This window comes from Rana temporaria, chromosome 1 (genome assembly GCF_905171775.1).
Source record: "Rana temporaria chromosome 1, aRanTem1.1, whole genome shotgun sequence".
Taxonomy (NCBI): Eukaryota; Metazoa; Chordata; class Amphibia; order Anura; family Ranidae; genus Rana; species Rana temporaria.
Genome location: NC_053489.1, coordinates 111,791,186 through 111,814,277, shown reverse-complemented (window position 1 = coordinate 111,814,277; position 23,092 = coordinate 111,791,186). Strand labels below are relative to the sequence as shown.

The window sequence follows — 23,092 nt, the reverse complement described above, 5'->3', positions numbered from 1 at the left end:
GATCAGTGACGCTCGACCCCGCATATAGAGAGATAATTACCACAATGGAGCAATCAGAATAATTAACACAAGCCACTTAAACACAGATCTCCTTCACACAACACAATAGATCAATTAACCTTTAGAAATAGTGAGGGGACATTAGCACGTCAATAACCTGTTAGCCGAGGACAGAATCACACAGGGCAAGCAGGGAGAATTAAACTGAGACATATAGGCAAATGCATCACAAGGAGATATGCCGTCGTATCTCTTCCTGAATCTGGCCCACGGAGTCTAAGAGCCACACTGTGGCGACTCGTCAGGCGACTCAGCCGCCTGACAAGTCGCGTCCCATTCTAGTCAATAGAACCGTTATAATAGGAGCGACGCAAGTCGCTCCGACTTAGAAAAAGGTTCTTGTACGACTTCGGGGGCGACTCGGGGCGACTTGCATTGACTTCTATACAGAAGTCATTTTGCAAGTTGCCTCTGAAGTCGTCTTCAGGATGCCTTGCCGAGTCGCCCCCGAAGTCGTGCCACCCCAGTGTGAACCGGCTCTTAGCTGTCTCAATGTTGTAGAGTGTCTTTTGATACTGCAGGTAAGATAGCCAGCTCCCTGCTACATTTTATATAATTTTAATAATGTTTTATCTTTGGATATATTTTCCTAATTGCTCTGTCAGTATATATTTTTTATATTTTTTGTACATTCTATAAAAAAGTGTTACATTCATAATTCAAATTCTGATTTGTTTGTCAATGTACATATTTAGTACATACAGTATTTAATGCCACTTAATGAGGAAAATCCCACTTATTATAAAGATTACAACAGAAGAACCTTTAAAGATGTTTAGTAACGCATATCTATAAACTGATACTAATATACAGGTGATACTCGAAAAATTCAAATATCATGCAAAAGTTCATTTATTTCACTAATGCAACTTAAAAGGTGAAACTAATATATGAGAGAGACTCGTTACATGCAAAGCAAGATAGTTCAAGCTGTGATTTGTCATCATTGTGATGATTATGGCTTACAGCTCATGAAAACCCCAAATCCACAATCTCAGAGAATTTGAATATTGTGAAAAGGTGCAAAAGTCCCACTCTCTCTAATCAGCCAATTAAGCCATTACACCTGCAAAGGGTCCCTGAGCCTTTAAATGGTCTCTCAGTTTGGTTCAGTAGGAATCACAATCATGGGAAAGACTGCTGACCTGACACTTGTGCAGAAAACCATCATTGACACCCTCCATAAGGAGGAAAAGCCTCAAAAGGTAATTGCAAAAGAAATTGGATGTTCCCAAATTGCTGTATCAAAGCACATTAATAGAAAGTTATGTGGAAGGGGAAAGTGTGGAAGAAAAAGGTGCACAAGCAGCAGGGATGACCGCAGCCTGGAGAGAATTGTCAGGAAAAGGCCATTCAAAAGTTTTGAGGACTTTCACAAGGAATGGACTTAGGCTGGAGTCAGTGCATCAAGAGCCACCACACATAGACGGATCCTGGACGTGGGCTTCAAATGTCATATTCCTCTTGTCAAGCCACTCCTGAACAACAAACAACATCAGAAGCGTCTTACCTGGGCTAAAGAAAACAGACCTGGTCTGTTGCTCAGCTGTCCATAGTCCTCTTTTCTGATGAGAGCAAATTTTGCATCTCATTTGGAAACCAAGGACCCAGAGTATGGAGGAAAAATGGATAGACACACACTGCAGGATGCTTGAAGTCCAGTGTGAAGTTTCCACAGTCTGTGTTGATTTGGGGAGCCATGTCATCTGCTGGTGTTGGTCCACTGTGCTTCATTAAAGGAACACTAAAGGCAAAAATGTTTTTTTTTTAAATAACAAACATGTTATACTTACCTCCACTGTGCAGCTCGTTTTGCACAGAGTGTCCCCGAATCCTGTCTTCTGGGGGTCCCTCGGCGGCTGTCTCGGCTCCTCCTCGCAAAAGCTTTCCACCTTCATGCGAGCGACGGGGCCGGTACCGTCGGATGTTTTTTCACCTTAATGCATAGGATGCATTAACCTGCCTGGCGGTCTTCCCGAGTCTGACACGGGGTTAGATTTTCCTGCTGCGAGCGGAAACCCCGTGTCAGACTCGGGCTTGCCTCGCTAGATCCACAGGCACAAGTTACTTACCTTGTCCCTGGATCCAGCGATGCCACCGCGCTGTGTGAGCGAGTGGGTCCTCGCTCGATTCACACAGTGCCTCCGTGTGACGCCGATCTCCGTTCCCTGCGACGTTACGACGCACGGGGACGGAGAACGGCGCCAAATTCAAAAAAGTAAACAAACACCTTACATACAGTATACTGTAATCTTATAGATTACAGTACTGTATGTAAAAAAAACACACCCCCCCTGTCCCTAGTGGTCTGTCCTGTGTCATGCATGTCATTTTATATAATAAAAACGGTTCTTTCTCCCTGCAAACTGTAGATTGTCCATAGCAACCAAAAGTGTCCCTTTATGTCAAAAATAGTTTTAGATCAGCTAAAAAACAGCGATAATAAATTATAATCACTTGCAGAATTGTGCGATAGCGATTTGTGGGGAAATTCGTCATAAAAAAAAAAAAATAATGACAGCAACAATTCTGCAACTGAGCAAATTTCAGTGATTTTGATTTGATTACATTATTGAATAATTTTTATTATAATTATATTATTATTTGTTATAATTATTTATAATTATTTATTATATTATAATTTATAATTTTGTTTTTAAAAAAATGTCATACCCGGGATGCCTATTAGAAGCTTGTTTGGTCAGATTTAAGTGAGTTATTTCAAAAAATTACAGACCTACAATATAAAACGCCAAATTTCCTTGCAAATAATGGTACCGCTTTTAGCATGTTTTTTCTGACAGAATCATACCGCCAGGGAGGTTAAGGTGAAAAAACATTTACCTTTACAACCCCTTTAAGTTCAGGGTCAACGCAGCCGTCTACTAAGAGATTTTGTAGCACTTCATGCTTCCTTCTGCAGACAAACTCTATGGGGATGCTGACTTCATTTTCCAGCAGGACTTGGCACCTGCCCACACTGTCAAAAGCACCAAAACCTGGTTCAATGACCGTGGAATTACTGTGCTTGATTGGCCAGTAAACTCATCTGACCTGAACCTAATAGAGAATCTATGGAGCATTGCCAAGAGAAAGATGAGACATGAGACTGAACAATGCAGAACAGCTGTAGGCTGGTCTTCCATAACCGCTCAGCAGTGCCACAGCGTCCATGCCACGCCCCACTGAGACAGTAATTGCTGCAAAAGAGTACATATGAATGCTTATACTTTCCAGAGGTCCGATATTGGTCTATGTACAATCCTTGTTTTATTGATTGCATGTAATATTCTCATTTTCTGACATTGTGGATTTGGGGTTTCCATGAGCTGTAAGCCATAATCATTACAATTATGACAAATCATGGCTTGAACTATCTTGCTTTGCATGTAATGAGTCTATCTCCTATATTAGTTTCACCTTTTAAGTTGCATTAGTGTAATAAATGAACTTTTGGAAGATATTCAAATTTTTCGAGTATCACCTGTAGTGATACTGGCTGACAAGAAACTTGACATATTTCAAAGGAAACATATGCTGAGAAAACATGTAAGCCATCATTGGTTTGCGCAAAAGTTATAGCGTCTAAAATATAGGGGATAGATTTTTGGCATTTTCATTATTATATTTTTTACTAGTAATGGCGATTTGCGATTTTTATCCGGACTGCAACATTATGGCAGACAGATCGGACACTTTTGACACATGTTTGGGACCATTGACAATTATACAGCGATCAGTGCTATAAAATGTAAATGTCACTAGCAGGGAGGGGGTTAACACTAGGGGCGATCAATGGGGTTAACTGTGTTCCCTATTGTGTGTTCTAACTGTAGGGGGATGGGACTAATAGGAACTCACGATCTGCTTCTCCTCACAGAACAGGTATTTGTGTGTTTACACACACACGTCCCTGTTCTGGCTCTCGTGCCCGCGATTGGTACCCCCACAGTGCAGCAGGCGCACGCCCGCTATCTTGCTTAAGGGAGCTGACGTACGACTACGACAGTTCGCAGGATCGCGCCGACCTGCAGCAGTATAATGAAGATGGCTGGTCAGCAAGTGGTTAAAGAATTGAAAAAAAGGACTGAAACTGCTCCATGAATTGATTTCTGGTGACATTGTGAAGACGTACAGTATATGTCGAGGCACATCCTGGTTACGATACTTCCAGCCACCTCCGGTTTCTGTCTTACCACAGCAGTGGAACGCAGGCGGATCAACATAGCGCGAGCAGGACAGCTATCCCTTCCATTTAACCGGTGACAGATGCTTTATACCTCCAGTGCCAAGGAAAGCCACCTACCATTTAGCTAATGTTTTTTTTTAAAAAAAAAATTTTATTAAACTGTATTACGCTATGGTCCTGTTTTTTTTTTCTGATTGCCACTGCGGTGGAGTATTGGCAAAATTCCAGTCACATCTCCTCTGATATATCAGCAAGATCACAGACCCACATCTTAAAAAAGCCCCATCTTTTTAGTTAGTTAGGTGGTCTGGTGAGTAGGAATTTTACTCACATCCACCAGGTGTTTTCTTATGAAGTTTTTGACATTGGCGATGGTGTAAAGATTGAAGTTGCATCACAAAAAGATTCATGCACTTTTGTTTTGTTTTGACTTTTGTTTTTTGATGAAATATTTGTTTTTGATGAAATATTTTAAATCACTGTTTTTCAGCATTGGATTATTAATTAATTATATATATATATTTTTTTTAGCACTATGCACTTTATTTGTATATGCACTAAATTTAATACAATTTATTAAGTTTACAGTTCCCCCTACTATTACACACCCCAAATCAGATAAGGTTAGCACAATTGCACTTTGAGGGGAGCAGCTTATTTACAATTTCTTAGAACTAGCTCATTTAGCTATTGCATAGCGCAAAGTTCTTCTATTTTTTCACATGAATTGGGAATAGTTATATAGTTTCAGACTGTACAGTTGAAATAGAAGAATGAAGCAATAGTAAACGTATAGAAGGAAATGCTGTTATGATACTTACAATGATAAATCCACTAATCCTGAGTGATGGGAGGGAGTATAATACAGCCAAAAATGCTGGGTACTTGGCAGATCCAGTGTATAACTGGAAAAATGTATTACTTTTTTCACAGTACTCCCCCTGATTGTTGGGGGCACAGCCACCCAACGCATAGTAATTTGTGCTTACTCAACCCCACAGGCCTGCCTTGCCAGCCTCATCCCCAAATGCCTTAAAAACAAAACAAAAAAAATCAGTCTAGTGACCGCCTTAGATGGTTGCTTCCTCATTATCCTTCCTCTGACTATTGTGTTAGTTGTCATATGTTATTTGATTTTTAAAAAATTATGTCATTAATATTTTAATTAGTTAACACTTTTAATTTGTTTTTATATGTGTTCATATTTATTGGATATTGAAGCATACAGTAAATGGTGGTATTTACAGTACAGTATTTATATTCACTTTATTATATTAAAAATATTATATTATGTTAAATAATATATTTTATAAAAAATTTAAAGTATTGCACATTTACTAATAGTGAAGCCCAGATTTCATTTAGGTAAAAATAGGGTCTTTAAGAGATTTGACCCTAGTATCCCCATAGCGGTATGATAACTTTCTGTTCCCTGATTGCAAAGATTCTCTTGTTGGGAAAAAGTAAAGCCTCCCACACACGCTCGGTTTACTCGGAAAGAACCAGCAAGAAAACTGCTGGCAGAGCTTTCTTGCCGAGTATACCGAGAGTGTAAGTACGAGGCTTTTAGGTTTCTCGACAAGAAAACTGCCCAGAATCTACACGAGAAAAATAGAGAACATGTTCTCTATTTTCTCATCGTGAGATTCTCTGCAGTTTTCCTGCCGGGAAACCTGAGAGTGTGCATACTTACCTGGTCGCCGTGGAAAACCTGCGCATGCTCAAAATGACTTTGACGCATGCGTGGTAGCTTCCTAGGAATAGGTAGGGTGCAGCAGGATGGCGGCGATGGCATCGAATGTGATGAGCGCATTCTCGTCGTACGCGATGACGTCACCGCTTTCTTGCCTTTCAAGAGAACCGCGGTTCTTTTGAAAGGAGAGTCTGTACACTCGGGCGGCAAGAGATTCTTGCCAAGAATCCCGTCAGGAAAAACAATGTTTTTTTCCTGACGAGATTCTGGCCCGTGTGTACGAGGCTTAACTGTTGCTGAAGGGTCAAGGTGAATCTGCAGTGACAGGTGAGAGACAGATGAGGTATATTATGGGAGGATTTTATGGTATGTGTCCTGGGGGAGCATTGGGCTGGGTCTGTGTTGTCTCAGGAAATACTTAGATCATGAAGCTTGGGAGACACTCCATTTAGTTAAACAGCAAGGAAGTGCTATGATTAACTTCACTGGGAACATAAAGTGTATCCTTGTTCAAAATTCAAAATCATATATTAATTTCCACATTGTATTTCAATTATTTCTATCCTACACCTAGTAATCTGAACAATCTTGACGTATGTAAATTAACTTTGTGAAGATCCCCAACACATTTACTTGAATTCTGCATCATGTATTTACTATGCCCTGTCAGTAGGTACTGCTGTGACACATTTCACAGAGTCTGCCTTCAGAACTACACAGGTGCTGAGAAGAGGGGTTCCAGGAGGTTGAGTCAGTACAGGTATCACTGCTTGCAAGCAGCATGGTACCATGGGATATATAGTCCTTCGAAATTGGAAGTAAACAGCAGAGCAGAAGCTAAAAATCGTGTCGGGAATCCAGGAAGTTGTGGAAAGAGATAACAGACAGAAACAGACAGACAACACTTTCTATTCTATGCATTTTATATTCTATACACTTTCAACTTTTATTTGTATTGTTTTTACAAAGTTGATGTTATAACATGATAGTCTATACAGCAATGGCAGCTGGTGTTTTTTTTTGGGAGGGAGAAAACAACCACCCATCCCCCTAAGCTGTACCATGGCAACCACCCCTCAACCCCCTCCCCCTGTTTGTCAGTCGGTCCGGCACCTACCCCATTGTGGTGGGTGGGTGGCAGGCCGCGTGGTGCAGTGGCTCGGCTCTGAATGTCTTTTCCTCCATGGTGGCTTCAAGCTCCTCCCCTCCTCCTCCTAGGCATCCAATAGGGTTGCCTGTCCTTTCAGCCAATTGGGTGACCGGTGTCATACCTTGCTTTCTGATTGGCCGAAAGGAGGATCAGTGTTACAACAGTGAATATTGCGTCTCTGTTGTAACACACCTGGGTGGGTTCAGAGCTCACTCTCTGCGAACCAAGCCCACCCTATATTGAAACCTATTAGAGCCTCTGGCTCTAATCGGTGCTTCAAAAAACAGCCCCTTCACATTGAAATCCATGCGCCGGTGTCCTGAAAGGGGCTGGACGCATGAAAAGAGTAGGCAGGGATTGAAGGGGGGTGGCGTCCATGCATCCTTAATGGATGGGCCACCCTTGGTATACTGTAACTACTATACTATAGCATGTGAGGATGTGAGGTGCCTGGGCACCCTGGTTGAAAAAGGCTGCTCTAGACAATAAGCTAGATATCAATCTTGTGGTTTACACACATTTTACACATTGCACAGCCAGGCAGTCATCATGTGTTGTTCTTTATTTGCTTGTCCTGTTTTCAGCATTTCAGTTTTCTGTGTGCCCTCTCCACCCCCCAGATTCGTTGATGGACAATGGAATCAACATTATTATTCTGTCCAATGAGCAAGATGCTGACCTAAGAAGCTGTAAAACTGACCCAGGAGGTGGAATTGCTAAACCAGGAAGAAGAGGGATCCTACTAGCTAGCAATTTGCCAGCCATGATAACAAATTGTTTGGTGAGTAAAAAGTAAACATATGCGTATTTACCTGTATATTTAGCTGTTTACCTGAAGTTCAACTTTAATTTGTGTGGCATATTATCTTTTTTGATATAGTGTGTTTTGTTTACCGTAGTATATTGCCATTGGTGGTCAATAACCATTATATATACATATTTTTTCTATATTACATTTGGTAATTTAGGCCCATTTAAAGCGGGAGTTCACCCAAAAATGTTTTTTTAACATTAGATTGGGCCTAATTACGGGAAGCAGAATCGGGTGTTTTGTTTAAAATCAATGCAGTACTTACCGTTTTAGAGATAGATGTTCTCCGTCGCTTCCGGGTATGGTCTTCGGGACTGGGCGTTCCTATTTGATTGACAGCCTTCCGACGGTTGCATACAGCGCGTCACGAGTTGCTGAACGTCGGTGCGGCTCTATACGGCGCCTGCGCACCGACGTTCGGCTACTTTCGGAAACTGCTGACGCGCTGTATGCGACGGTCGGAAGGCTGTCAATCAAATAGGAACGCCCAGTCCCGCAGCCCATACCCGGAAGCCACGGAGAACATCTATCTCTAAAACGGTAAGTACTGCATTCATTTTAAACAAAACACCCGATTCTGCTTCCCGTAATTAGGCCCAATCTAATGTTAAAAATTAATTTTTTGGGTGAACTTCCACTTTAAGCCCTTGATCTCATCTTCTTTTGCATTTCTCATTCTGGTCTTTGCCTTGGGCAAGTGCTGGGACCAGAGACAGGCATTTGGAATCAAAGTGGACATCTCCTTGCTTGCTTCAGTGTCATGGGGATGCCCTGTCCAAAATTGCAGATAGTGTTACAGGGCACCAAGGAAGATAGTACAGTGAAAGTGATTATCTTTTTTAAGCAATCAGGACTCTCGTTAAAATATGTGTTTAACAGTTCAAAACTGGAGTTAAAATGTTCTTTATAACCTTCAAAAACACTTTTTAAAACGTTTGGAAAGCTTTGCAAATGGTGTGCAAATGCTTACTGAAAGTTTCACAAAAGCGTCTTATACACATTACTCTGATACAAGTTGAAGTTTATATGAGTAAGGCCTTTGAATTTCATCTGAATTCTTCGACTCTGTTGGTCAATCCAGTAAAATAATGAAAACAACTTGATATTCTAATAGACAAAACAATGCACAGATGGGAAAATAAAAGTGAAATGAGCTTGTCACTTCATCTAGCTGTTCTCTTTTTAATTAGCAAATATAAAGGTAACAATAGGGTTAGAGACTGCATAAACAGACATCATATTCGACCAGAAAGGGAAAAAATATACACCTCTGGTCGAATGATTATAGCCCATGGTGTTTGGCTATTTTTTTCCGAACACTTTAACTCTTCTGGTTGAATGTTATTAAACCCTTTGTCTCTTAGGATCAAATAAGAATGTAGCATTTGCCCTGGGAAAGGCAAAACATGGAAACTGACACATATTACAAATATTACAGGTAGCATTTATGGCTTCTGCACAAGTGCCAAGTCATTTGCAAATCAAATTATTTTTTAAAAAGACCCATATGTGCTTGTATTGTTCCTCCTTTGTAGGTGAGCAGAGACCAATGGCACCAATATGCATATGTAATTATGGTGGCACTGTCAAGAGGTGAAGCAATTTAACAAGCCAGGGAGGCACTGAGCTCTCATTCTCACCTGGGAAATGAGTAATACCACATCTGCAATTTTTTTTTTTTTTTTTTTACACCACATGGCATTATTATAAATACAATCAATATGAAGTGGAACTTTCAGTTCTTACATTTGTTCTAAATGTTATGTTCTAAATTTGTTAAAAATTCAGTCACTTCCATCATTTTGAAGTTTTAAAGAGACTGAATTTAGTTGAAAGGGACAACACAGTACTGGGCAATAAGAAAATGCTGAGCTCTAAACCGTTTTTCAGAAGAAAACATATTTTTCGCTATAGTTTCATACATCTGCTCCAGTGACTGGGGACTTATGGGAAACCACTGATGAGTGAACCAAGAAAGTGAAGAAAATCCACTAGGTGATAATCAGTAAATTATAAGGCATACTGTGAGTGCCGAAGCACTTTGATTCTCACCCTACTTAAGATCTGCATGATACCTGCGTGAGACACATGTACATTTCACGGTTTATTTTTGTTTCTATAATTACATATTTCTATTTATAAAATGATTCCAAAAAAATTTGAATAAATAAAACACTATAAACGATAGACTAGCAAACAAAACAAAGTTTCTTTGGTGAAACAAAAGCAGATATAAAAGTTACAAAGATTTAGTCTTTCTTTCACAAATACCCAAGGGTTCACATTATATACTATACAAGTAATAATATAAATACAGAAAAAGTATTAGGTGCATTGTAATAGTAGAAAAAAAACATACAGGTCAACACTGTGGTGCATTGCTGTCAAGTACAAAGTATAATAACACAAGGTGCAGAAGTCATAGGAATGCATCAATCACACTAGGGCAGTATGTAAAAATAAAACACTATTAAAAAATGATTTGCAGCCCTTTAAAGCAACCATTAAGGTTGTAGCTGTCATTAGTTTGGCACAACCAGATTTATGATAGCTGGTTTCTTATTGGTTGCTGAAAGATGCTGCTCCTTTTATTATATTAAATTAAATGGCATAACTTATTAGTACTGTTTGCTGAGAAGCCATACTACCTATTTTTAATTTTATGAAGTCACTACCTTCCATCTAAACATCAGTTTATACATATACAACTCAGTTGGATAATTACAGGAAATGATTTGGTCATCTGAACAGGAGCAACTAAAGATGTGCCTTGGCATTCTCTAGGTGTGAAACTGTAAATGTTCCAAAAATTTCACCATATTAGCATATAATAAATTTACTTGACAAAGCATAAGATTTAATTAAAGTTTTAACTTTAAAACATACACACAAATGTATTTTTATAGAAATGTTTATTTTCTTTACATTCGTTCATTTGTTCAATAGATTCCACAATTTGTTTTTCTTGAATGAAGTAATGTGAACATTACAGACACAATACTTTATGTAGGAAATACAATGCTTGTTTCTCCTCTTTTAAAGTGCACAAATCACCTACACACATATAAGGCAGCCATTTTATGGGATAATATTATTATGCAATTTCTGTCTATATATAGTAATTTCAATGGTTCATAGTAAATGGATAGGCTGAATTTACATGAGCATTGGCTCACTGTAAAATGGCTGCCCACATTGTGGCACACTTTTAACAAAAGAGAAAATAACTTAAACCTATAAAAAATGTTGACATTTGATTTTAACTGAACCACTACTGAAAGCGAGCCATTTCTAAATGTCATGTGCCTTTTGGGATATGCCCAGAAGCAAAATGGATACTACATGTTTATTTCAAGTGAAAAATTATCCTGAACTTACTTTCTTGTAAACTTACAGTATTTAAAATATATTCCCCACTTGCTCATAAAACAAGAGATGACATACTGATGCTTAAAAATTATGGTCGGCAAGGAAGCAGCAAACAAAGAAAATCAGTAAGGCTTCCTACATTTGTATTTGTACTTTTCACAGCTGCCGCGTTTATCAATAAACATTCATAATTTCATTAAAAAAACTAGAAAATGATTATATATACAAAATTATTTACTTTTTTTACTTATTTTTTTACAAAAATTGTAAAATGCACCTTCAAAATACACCATGCTGTGTGTTGAAGACACAGAACAATGTTCCCCCACTTGTGAAAAAAAGGAGAGCTTTCTGTGATGCAAAATCAAAACTGACTGAGTTTGTGTTCCTTATAGTATCTATTTGTGCAGCAGTCATGACGTCCTTGTAAAAAAACTTGCATCAAAAAAGTGATGCAGCTGTATGTAGAAAATGATGCAGAAAAATGGTGCATCCATGTCAGATCTGAGTTTGCATCTGTGGCTTTTAGCAAAAACAAAAAAAAAAAACTCTGCATGAAGTAGCAGTATAAATTCTAAAAAAAAAAAGCTACAGACTTACACAATGAAAAACAATTCATCCAACAAGTCCATTTTGTGAGTGGTCATGGATGAATATTAACATTATTGTTATTGCAGTCGACAAATAATTCTTGATCCCCATAATGTGGAAATGTTGTTCCCTTCATTTTTTTTTCCACAACACAAAAAATGTTACATGGCACAGATGTTCAAAGGATATACCTTTGGAAACAATATCTTCATCTGGCACTTTTTAAACCAAGTTTTCTTTTTTTTTTTCTCCAGCCTCAGCCAACTATTATTTGCATAATTAGTGATTTAGTCTTTAAGCTTTTATTAAATATGCCTGACTTTAGTTCGATTACTTAATTAAATTTTATATACACGATTAGAAAACATATTTAAATCATCTTATTTACAAACAACATCCAAGCTAGGCTCAAGCTGTTTAAATATTAATGTAAGCTTGCATTAATACAATATCTGTTCGCCTTGGTGACATAAACTAAATGTTCTATTTGGCTGGAATTTATTTTATATGCTGCTTTAGTTCCCTATAATTAACACTTGACTTTAAAAATCACTCGTGTTTTTCTTGGTGGTCTTTAGAATGCCATTGTCCAGTCCTGGATCAGATCAGATAGATATTTTTTGTTTAAGTCTAATGAAAGGCACTGTAATGCAGGACTTTGGCAGTTAGGATGTCCATTGATGATAATTTTGAAATATTCAAGTCCTGCTCCAACGATGGTGATGCTTGGGCGTATACAGTGGAGTCCTCATCTCAGGTGGACTAAATTTGTAGTAATATTTCTTGGAATAAGTCCTTTGGTATACAGAAGCTAAAAATATAAAATAAATAAGAGGTGACTTTTGTAATTAATACATGTACAAAACTATCCATGCTATTTACATGAATTAATTACAAGAATATGTGAACAATATTACAAATAATAACAATAAAGTATATGTAAAATCTTAATTAATTGTTTAGTATGTTTGTATACAGTTAAAAATATTTTTGTGAATCTGTTGCAAAGTTTCTTACCTTGATATCCTGCTGACAATGCTAAACCACCGCCACACAATTATTAGCAGCATTGTTCACATGCAGAGTATGAGGCGTCAGCTGGCCATTGAGCTGTCTATCAGATAGGGATCTCATCAGCCAACTGAAGTTTGCACAGCAGGCAGAAAAAGCTGCTGCTAATTGAGAGGCACTGGTACAGAGTTGTCAGCACAGTAGTGTTCATTTAACAAATAGATACACTTAGATGGTGGCGCCTTTGTTTTCTTTTTCTTTTTACAGTGTATAGAAGAGATTTAATATCCTGAGCAGCAACCATCACTATAATGGACTTTTAATTTGTACCTCCTTTACCATATAGACTGTATGGATTTTGTGGGGGTTCTTCCCACCCTCTTTTTGCACTACTGAGCTTTTTTTCTCCAGGTAAGAAACTTTGGAACAGATTCACAAAATGATTTGCCTAAAAAACTGTATACAGTGAGGCATGATGCCAAATAAACTGCAAAAAAAATTCAGGTGTACTTGTACTTTACTATGTCATACCTTTTGATGCAGGGAATGTTAATTATTTAATATAATATGACAAAAATACTGTTAATGTTGGTAGCACTATCAACAAATGCTACTAATTCATAACATATTGAAAATTGTTAAAATGGCATTAGAAACAGAAAATGTCACCTTATTAGTTCAGTTCATATTTAATATTAAAGCGATCTTCCCAATGTCAATGTATAAATAGGAGAATACTTACGTTGCAGACATGTAACTTTAGGAAGGTCCCACCTTCCATCACCTCTGCATCGTATAGTTGGCATATGCCTTTGAACAAATCCATCTTTGCAGTGGTATCGAATCATGGAATTTATTTCATATCGTGGTTTTGTCTTTCCAAAAGTCTTTGCATTTTCAACCAAAGGAGGCTGTCCACAGGCAACTTTAAGAAGAAAAAAAAAATTATATTATTTCCTTTGCAGTTGCAGGCCTTTGCTGATTTCATTTCATTTTCAAAGAGTTGCAGCTGATGAAAAGCAGCAACAATTAGGCTGGTCAAGAAATTTGGTTCAGCAGGGACCAGACAAGTTTTTATTAATGTGTGGGCAAGGTGGTTGAAACAGAGATTGATCTATGGATCAGCTTCTGTACAGCCACCCTGTTGGATTTTTTCCTGTCGATTAGTACTGCTTACCCTCTTATCCTCCCCTGGTTCAGCAGGGAGGACTCCCCCATCCACGTTAAGTGTGTGGATGGGGAAATCAGGTCAGTTTTTTCATTAAACCCTCTGGTGGAAAAAACTGACACATGTATGCCTTAGTTTATTTATTTATTTATTTGCTTATTTAGTTTTAATCATTCGCTATTCAAATATTTTCAGCAATAACAAATCTAAGGAGTGACAAAACAAATTTGAGGATCCATAGGCAGCAGTAATATGGAAACATGTTTGTGTGGCACAGAAGGAGCAGTTACATAAGCTGGCAATATACAGGGTCGACCTGAAAGGTCTTAATATCAACACAAATCAGTTCCTTTATTGTGACTCAGGAGGTTGAGGAAGGGAGGAGGGAAGATAAATAGATCAAAGAAGCAAATAAGACTGACAGGGGTTAGAGCAGGAAAAACAGGGAAGGCACTGGGTCCTACTTGTGGCAAATGAATGGAAAATGGAACGTGTTAGAATTATGCAATTCCTCCTACTCCCAAGAGCAATGTACTCCAGTGGAACCATGTATATCTGAACTTTCTGAGTTGCTGTAAGGTTTTCCATGCTGTACATTTCAGAAATCTTTGAGAATCATAGAATGAGCTTTGGGGGAGTCTCCCATTTTCAGACTGCTGAAATGCATGCCTTAGCCACATTGATAAGATAAATTAACCTTGTATTTTTGTATCTACATTGGAATAAGTGGTAAAGATGTAGTAGCTAATGAACTGGGTCGGTACCTAGGTCATAATAGGTCAACTGTTTCACAATAGTTCTAACCTATGACCAGAAGAATTGTAGTGTATTGCCTTAGTTTATTAAGATTAGGATTAGTTCATTAAGACGATGAATTGCTCCAGAGTGTCTGCTGTTGTAGAAGTCAATGAGGGGTTGTTTTAAAACGTATGTATTGCTTGTTAAGAACATATAAATGCTTGAATGCCCATCGCCTGGCCACAGTTCTTTTTAGATATAAAAATAGTAGGATAAATACCTGTTCCCTTCTTGCAGGTGTATGTGAGATGATAGTTGCATGGCACATCATTCCATTGCCCATCCTCATGCCAAATAAGTACAACACAATCTTCACCAGCAGAAAAGAAGCTGTCTGGTTGGTTTGGTCTCCAGTTTTCATATTGCTGAAATGACAAAAAATATAATTTACGGAATAAGTAATTAGGATATATTTTGTACTCAATAGTTAGTAGTTAGTCACATTCAACTGGACTTGTTCTTTAACACTTAAAATGCTTTGTAGTTGATTTAAGCAGCTTCTTCTGTCCTGCTACTTTAAAGTGGTTGTAAAATATATATTTTTTAATAAAAAACATCATATACTTACCTGTTCTGTGTAATGGAACTGCACAGAGTAGCCCCTGAAAACCTCCTTTTCTCTGGTCCCCCATCGGCGTTCCTGGCTCTTTTTCTTCTGAGTGTGACCCCATAGCAAGGAGCTTGCACACACCTGCAGGTTCATTTCCAAGCCATGCTGCCTGCATCCATAGACACAGACAGCCTGACTCAACCCCCTCTCCTCGCTCCCTCATCACAGGATTTGACTGACAGCACTGAAGGCCAATGGCCCCCACTGCCTCAGCAGAGCCTGTGAGACCAGGAAGTGATAGAAGAGAGATGCTACAGATGGGTACAGCGCAGGATTGAGTGAGGACCAAGTATGGGGTGGAGGGTGAGCGGGCGATAGTGCTACCTAAACATTTTTTACCTTAATGCAAGGAATGCTTAGGTTTTAGAACCACTTTAATAATATAGTAAAAGAATCAACACTGTTTCAACCAGCCAGAACAATTTAACATCTGATTTCCTGCTTTGACTGTGTGCACTAATTTATTATACTGTATAATCTCCACCTGTTCCCTTTGCTATATAATTTATGATGATGATAATAATTACTATTATTATTTTTATTATGTCTTCAAAAAATTATGTTTACTTTAAGTGTGACAGTCATGGTTGTAAAACTACATAAGCTGTGCAGAGGCTTGATCAGTATAAGTTAGTAGGAAAAATACTTTGTATTTACTTTCTAGCTCCGGTTTTACTTATATGGTTAAGAATTAGTATGTTTCAGAGTGTTCATGTTTTTTGTAGCATGCCTAAGAGTGACATTTTATTACTTCAGATGTGATTACATCATCAAACACCTTTATCTTGACTTAACGGCTTTGGTTTTTCTCAAGGTTAATGCCAAAAAGCTTTAAGAACAAGTTTGGTTTCTATTCCATATTTTTTATCTTCTCTTAGCACCTTGGCAGGGTTCCCAATGTGATACTTAGCCATGATCTCAAAGATAATAACACAAGTACCACATATAATTCAGCCCTTTTTTCCAGTTTCTAGACTTGATTACATTTAGTGTTAGTTTTGTGACTCATACAAAAGTTCAGTAGGTTTGCTATTTTTTCATTATAATTTGTATGGTAAGAACAAATATGGTATACAGTGGATTAAAATAGAGCAACAAATTCTGCAGAGAAAAATGTATGCATTTATTCAACACATCCTTATAAGAGAGAAGACCGCTTTTGGGACACTAGATCTGTCCCTGGTTGTCAACCATATAATAATACCCCATACTCAAAAAAATATGCAAATCTTGCCACACAAGAGCATGATCATAATTTTTTGCATATTACCCGTAAAAATGTAATTCGAGGTAAAAATGCTAGTGACTTACAAAGTTACTTGCAAGTCATGAATGTTCTGTAGATCTCACAGATATTTTAAATCTTTTAGGATTTCAGAACACAAATCACTACTTTGACGGACATTTAGAATGAGAGTGAATGTTGCTAATCATGCATTCTACAGTCCATTATTTAAAATGTAGAGCATGGGGTAGAGCAGCAGAAAGAATGTGATAGGAGGAGAGGCTAATTACATAACTTTGATAGGTCACATGACCATTCTCTATTTCTGGTCTTTTAAACTTATTTATTTTAATAGTGCTTCAATAATATTTTAAAGCAGTGGTATGACTGCTGCTGTAAAATATCCTCATACTGAGGAAATCAAAGCAGAGAAGAACGGTGCAATATAAAAGCCATGTTTGATAAATCTATGTCAACAATCAGCTAATGATTTTCTAAAGATTTTTTTTTTTTTTGATTATCATATTTTTAATAAGTTTTGTATAGTGAGTACAAACATCACCTATAAGGCTGAACACAAAGAAAAAAGTCAAGGAGGTACAGCACACAGGGACCCTAGGAATACAGGGTCAACAAAGGACCAGCTCATAACAACAGTATAGGGCATTGTCAGGTCTCGTACACACGTCCGAGGAACTCGACGGGCGAAACACATCGTTTTGCTCGTCGAGTTCCTTGTGAAGCCGCCGAGGATCTTGGCGAGCCAAATTTTCCCATTCTCATCGAGGAAAAAGAAGACATGCTTTCTTTTTGGCCCGACGAGATCCTCGATGGTTTCCTTGTCGAAAAGTGTACACACGACCGGTTTCCTCGGCAAAAAAAAAACCCAGCAAGCTTCTTGCTGGTTTTTGCTGAGAAACTTGGTAGTGTGTACGAGGCCTTAGGCCCCGTACACACGACCAGTTTCCTCGGCAGAATTCAGCTTCCGACCGAGTTTCTGGCTGAATTCTGCCGAGAAACCCGGCCGTGTGTACACTTTCGGCCGAGGAAGCCGACGAGGACCTCGGCGAGGAAATAGAGAACATGTTCTCTATTTCCTCGTTGTTCTATGGGAGAACTCGGCCCGCCGAGGTCCTCGGCGGCTCCAGGACTGAACTGGCCGAGGAACTCGATGTGTTTGGCACGTCGAGTTCCTCGGCCGTGTGTACGGGGCCTTAGAGTATTAGCCTGCCTGATTCACCAAATCCAATATTTTCATGGTATTTTTCCAAGGTAGGGTAACTGTCACATCTCATACCTAATAACTTTTCATACACATAGTGGGTTTTTACCAAATCAACAGTCAGTGCTAACGGTTATTTCTAATATCTCGTAATTGTGATTCTGGCAGCCGAGAGTAAATGGGTAACAGATATGAGTATATGTGTAGAATATTTTTTCTGATTCTTAGATGTAGAATTGCTAGGATTGGCGTAAATGAAGTCAGTATACCAGTAATTTCTAACAGTATTTGGATTTTTTTTCTCCCGAAATTTTTTTGGAACATTTCCCAATGATTGATACAGTTTTGTCACGTTATAAATAAGTGTAAAGACTTGGTGCCATTGAGAGACAGTGAAGAGAGTGGATAGATCTGAGGTTTTCTATAGAATATTGAATATCACTGCACATAAAAAGATTTATGAATTACAGCTGTAGTCATGGAGGTTGTTTTAAAAGACAGCTTTCTATTTTCCAGTGGATATCCAATGAAAAGGAGAGTGGCCTTATCCAAAACACTTCATATATTCTGCTTATATATGGGGTCGCATTTTTGGGGTTTCGTTTAACATCACTATGTTTCTTTATTCTAGGATATGGACAAATGTACACCAAAGGCCTCCAAAAATTATTTGTAACTAAGGCAATGTTAAGAAAAAATTATGTTTTAGGAGATTATTGCAAATGGCAGTTTTATGGAGTCAGCCATAAATATTCTTCGAAAATGCATCGTTTATCATAATAATTTCTTCAGCTCAGAACAGCAGTTCAGAGAATTCTCCTTGACACAGCATTTTTGGTTTGAGGCATAAAGTTATTTGAGTTCCTTAAATGTCAATGCTGAAGTCTCTCTGCTCAAAATAGAAAAAAGTATATTTCATCAAATAGCAGAAAATGTAATATTGAGCTGTTCAGCTCTATTCTTTTTTATCCAGTGTGTTCAAGATTAAATGGCAGTCTTTGCATTTATTGTTAGAGATTAGATGTCAGGCATCTGAAGGCATTGATCGGAATTCTGGGTGAGCTCCAGGAACTGTTACATTTGATCATGTTTGCCCTTGAAATTACTTTACAATATTGTTTGTTACTAGGTGTAAAGTTTGAAGAAAAGATCAAAGTAAACCCAATGTAGCAAGAAATCGCAAGCCTGAATAGGCAGTGGAACTTCCAGTGAACAAAACCAATTACAAACTACACCTAACCTAAGAAATACAAGTAGTTTAAATTATAGTTCCACCAAAAAACAAAATGTAGTATTGGAGATGAATTCCCTTAGACATTTAAGGAAATACACAGAAACACACTTAAATTATGTTAAAAATTCCTTTCGAAGTTAAGAAACCATAACTGAATGTGGCTATTGAATTAACCAAAACGCTGTTTTTATATTAAGCTTTGCAAGCTGAAAATTGCAATAAAGAATGCACTACACCATGATATTATGATCCAGACACAAGTTAATCCAAATGTAAACTCAAATGGAAGACTGTACACAAGTTCAGCACATTTCAGAGGCTTATGCCGCGTACATTCGATCAGGCTTTTGTTCTATATCTAAACTCCGATGCAATTCATCGGAATTTTCGATGAAAAAACTCTGATGGGGCTACACACGATCGTAAAATCTGATGGAAAAAGTCAATTTTTTTTACTCTTACTTTTAACCTCCCTGGCGGTAAACCCGAGCGTGACTCGGGGTTGATTTTTCATGTTAGGATCGGTAACCCCGAGTCACGCTCGGGCTGGACGTGCAGAGTGTGCAGCGGCGCGGCTTACTTTTCGCTGGATCCACAGGCAAGTTACTTACCTTGTCCCTGGATCCAGCGATGCCACCCCGTTGTGTGAGCGAGCGGGACCTCCTCGCTCGATTCACAGTCTCCCCGTGTGCCGCCGATCTCCGTTCCCTGCGACGTTACGACGCACGGGAGCGGAGAACGGCGCCAAATTCAAAAAAGTAAACAAACACATTACATACAGTATACTGTAATCTTATAGATTACAGTACTGTATGTAAAAAATACACACCCCCCTTGTCCCTAGTGGTCTGCCCAGTACCCTACATGTACTTTTATATAATAAAAAAAATTCTTTCTGCCTAAAAACTGTAGATTGTCCAAAAGTGTCCCTTTATGTCAAAAATGGTTTTAGATCAGCTAGAAAACAGCGATAATAAATTACAATCACTTGCAGAAATGTGCGATAGCGATTTGTGGGGAAATTCGTCATAAAAAAAAAAAAATGACAGCAACAATTCTGCAACTGAGCAAATTTCAGTGATTTTGAGTTGATTACATTATTGAATAATTTTTATTATAATTATATTATTATTTGTTATAATTATTTATAATTATTTATTATATTATAATTTATAATTTTGTTTTAAAAAAAAAATCATACCCGGGATGCCTACAAGACTCTTGCTTGGTCAGATTTAAGTGAGTTATTTCTAAAAATTACAGGCCTACAGTATAAAACGCCAAATTTCCTTGCAAAATAATTGTACCGCTTTTGGTACGTAATTTCAGACAGAATCATACCGCCAGGGAGGTTAATGATAATGTTAACCAGGACAAATAGAGAGGGGGGTCTCCCTAACAGGGGCACAGCCAGAAATAAAGACTGACAGGCATTTTAATCCACCTTGACTCTATCCAAAACTTAAAAAAATAAGTTTTGCCTTTAGTTATACTTTTGGGAAACACTGTGAAAGCACTAACAGTGGTCAGTGACTACCCATTAGCAAATAATGAATAGCTGTACTATGAGAGCCTTTATGTAGCAGTATTGAGTCAAATATCAGATTGTGTATGTTGGTGTTATTAAAGAGTATGTGGAGCTAAAACGTTTCAAAATACAGTATTTTGGAAAGAATTTGGAAGGGTTATAAAATTGATTTTATTGCTGTATATGATCCTGCTGGGGACATTCATTCTTATTATTTGTCCTAGTGACCATTGTCTCCTGTGCAGAAGGGAGTTGAAGTACTAAAAGCAAAAAGACTGTTCAATTTGTAAGGGAAGCCACACTTTGCATCATTCAAACATGTTCCAACAAAATTTGTATTTTTTTTACCTTCCTTGCATGTGATAGGATATTATTTGCAAAGTGAACTTTCACCAAATTCTGCAAGAAAAATTTCCCTGCAAAGTACAACTTCCCTTTAATTGAGGACATCATATTTCTCTTTAGTAAATCAACCCCAGTGTTGGAAAATCCTACATTAATTGTATGAGTGAGTTGGTGTTTTCAGCTTTAAGTTGGCTAACTATGGAACTATAAAAAGAACTAATGTGTGCATTCAGAAATCTTTAAATGCATTCTAGAACACTACTAATATAACTACCCGCAGTCTATATTTATTCTAACTTTCCGTGAATTTGGGCACACCAGAAATAAGGCTGAGGCCTCGTACATACAACCGAGAATCTCAACAGGAAAAACCTGTCGTTTTCCCTGACGAGATTCTTGGCAAGAAACTCTTGCCGCCCGAGTGTACAGTCTTTTCGTTTCAAAAGAACCGCGGTTCTCTTCAAAGGAAAGAACGCAGTGATGTCATCGCGTACGACAAGCATGCGCTCGTCACATTCGATGCCGCCGCCGCCATCTTGCTTCACCCTACCTATGCCGTGTAAGTCATTTTGAGCATTGCCGGTTTCTACCGCGACAGGTAAGTATACACACTCTCGGGTTTCTCGTCGGGAAACAGGCCGACAAGAATCTCGACGACAAAAAAAAAAGAGAGCAGGTTCTCTTTTTTTCTCGTCGAGATTCTGGCCAGATTTCCAGACGAGAAACCTGAATGCCTCGTACACATGAACGGGAATCTCGGCAAGAAGCAGTTTTCTTCCTGGTTTTTGCAGAGAAAACCGGTCGTGTGTACGAAGCTAGAGTGTCGTATGCTGGTTCCGGGGCAGTGATGTTGAAATTTTGCACTGTTCTGCAACTATCTTTCAGTACATACAGGTAATGTTTGTTTTCTATCACAGCCCAATCACACTGATGTTATGTGTGACTAGGCCTTATATAAGCAGATTAACTTTAATAACACAACTGCCACATTAGCAGTTCATAGAACATCAAAGAATAAGCCTTTTAACATTTAAAAATAAGCTTTAAAAAAATAAATCACTAAGTAGGCACATATGAAGTAACTGACACTTGTAGCATAGGTAAAAGCCACTTCATCTAATTACATTATCTACAGTAATAAAGTAGTCTCAGAATCTGTCAACCTTTATTAAAAAAGTGATGCAAAAGCTTTAAAAGCCTTGATTAAAGCATGTTATTTCCTTATATGGCTGTAATGGTTCGTGTGCCGATATTATCCGTTCAAAGAGGAAATTAACATTTTGTTTGATGTCATAATGGTATTAAAGTACATTAAATCCTTGGAGCTAAAATGTTCATGTTACTTTTATTTAAATGAAAAATGCACTAATGACTATTTCTAAAGCCAGCCTGAGAGGAATACCGCCACCTTGTGGTCTCATAATAAATTTCAAAAAGTAAAATAAATGTGTGTTCAGTACATAGTGTATATATATATATATATACATGTGTATATATATATATATATATATATATATATATATATATATATATATATATATATATATATATATATAAATAATCTATGTGAAAAAAACACCACATCATTTATAAAGTTCTTGAACTTTTTTTATTACCATATGTTGTTAGATGTCAATATATTTTTCCAAGGCAATAGGGCAACCAACTGTGAATTTAATGGGTCTCATTTTAGACCCAAATGGCTGTTTGTGTTCCCATTGGGAAGGCTTCTCCTTACTTCCTGTCCTAATGACAACCAGTGTCAGAATGTGACAGGGTGTCGGTGAGATACAAATTGTGCTCTCTAGAATGACAGCACGGATTAATGCCCCGTACACATGATCGAAAATTCCGACAGCAAAAGTCCGATGTGAGCTTTTGAACTGAAATTCCGACCGTGTGTATGCTCCATCGAACTTTTGCTGTCGGAATTTCCGCCAACAAAAGATTGAGAGCTGGTTCTCAAATTTTCCGACGGAACAAATTCCTATCGGAAAATCCGATCAACTGTAGCAATTCGGACGCGCAAAATTCTGACACATGCTCAGAAACAATGCTCGGAAGCATTGAACTTTATTTTCTCGGCTC

General features: G+C 38.0%; 1 protein-coding gene across 2 annotated transcripts in view; it reads right to left on the bottom strand.

Annotated features, from left to right (window-relative positions):
• Window positions 1–9,567: 9,567 nt before the first annotated feature.
• VCAN (versican) overlaps window positions 9,568–23,092 on the bottom strand; it is a 136,523-nt gene continuing 122,998 nt past the window's right edge. For both annotated transcript variants that reach the window (XM_040341695.1, XM_040341698.1), the window contains 3 exons: window positions 15,061–15,205; window positions 13,617–13,799; window positions 9,568–12,674 (listed from right to left, as the gene is read on the bottom strand). In XM_040341695.1, coding sequence (XP_040197629.1) covers window positions 12,562–12,674; window positions 13,617–13,799; window positions 15,061–15,205 — 441 coding nt within the window. In that variant the 3' untranslated portion in view covers window positions 9,568–12,561. The remainder of the gene's footprint in view (window positions 12,675–13,616; window positions 13,800–15,060; window positions 15,206–23,092) is intronic.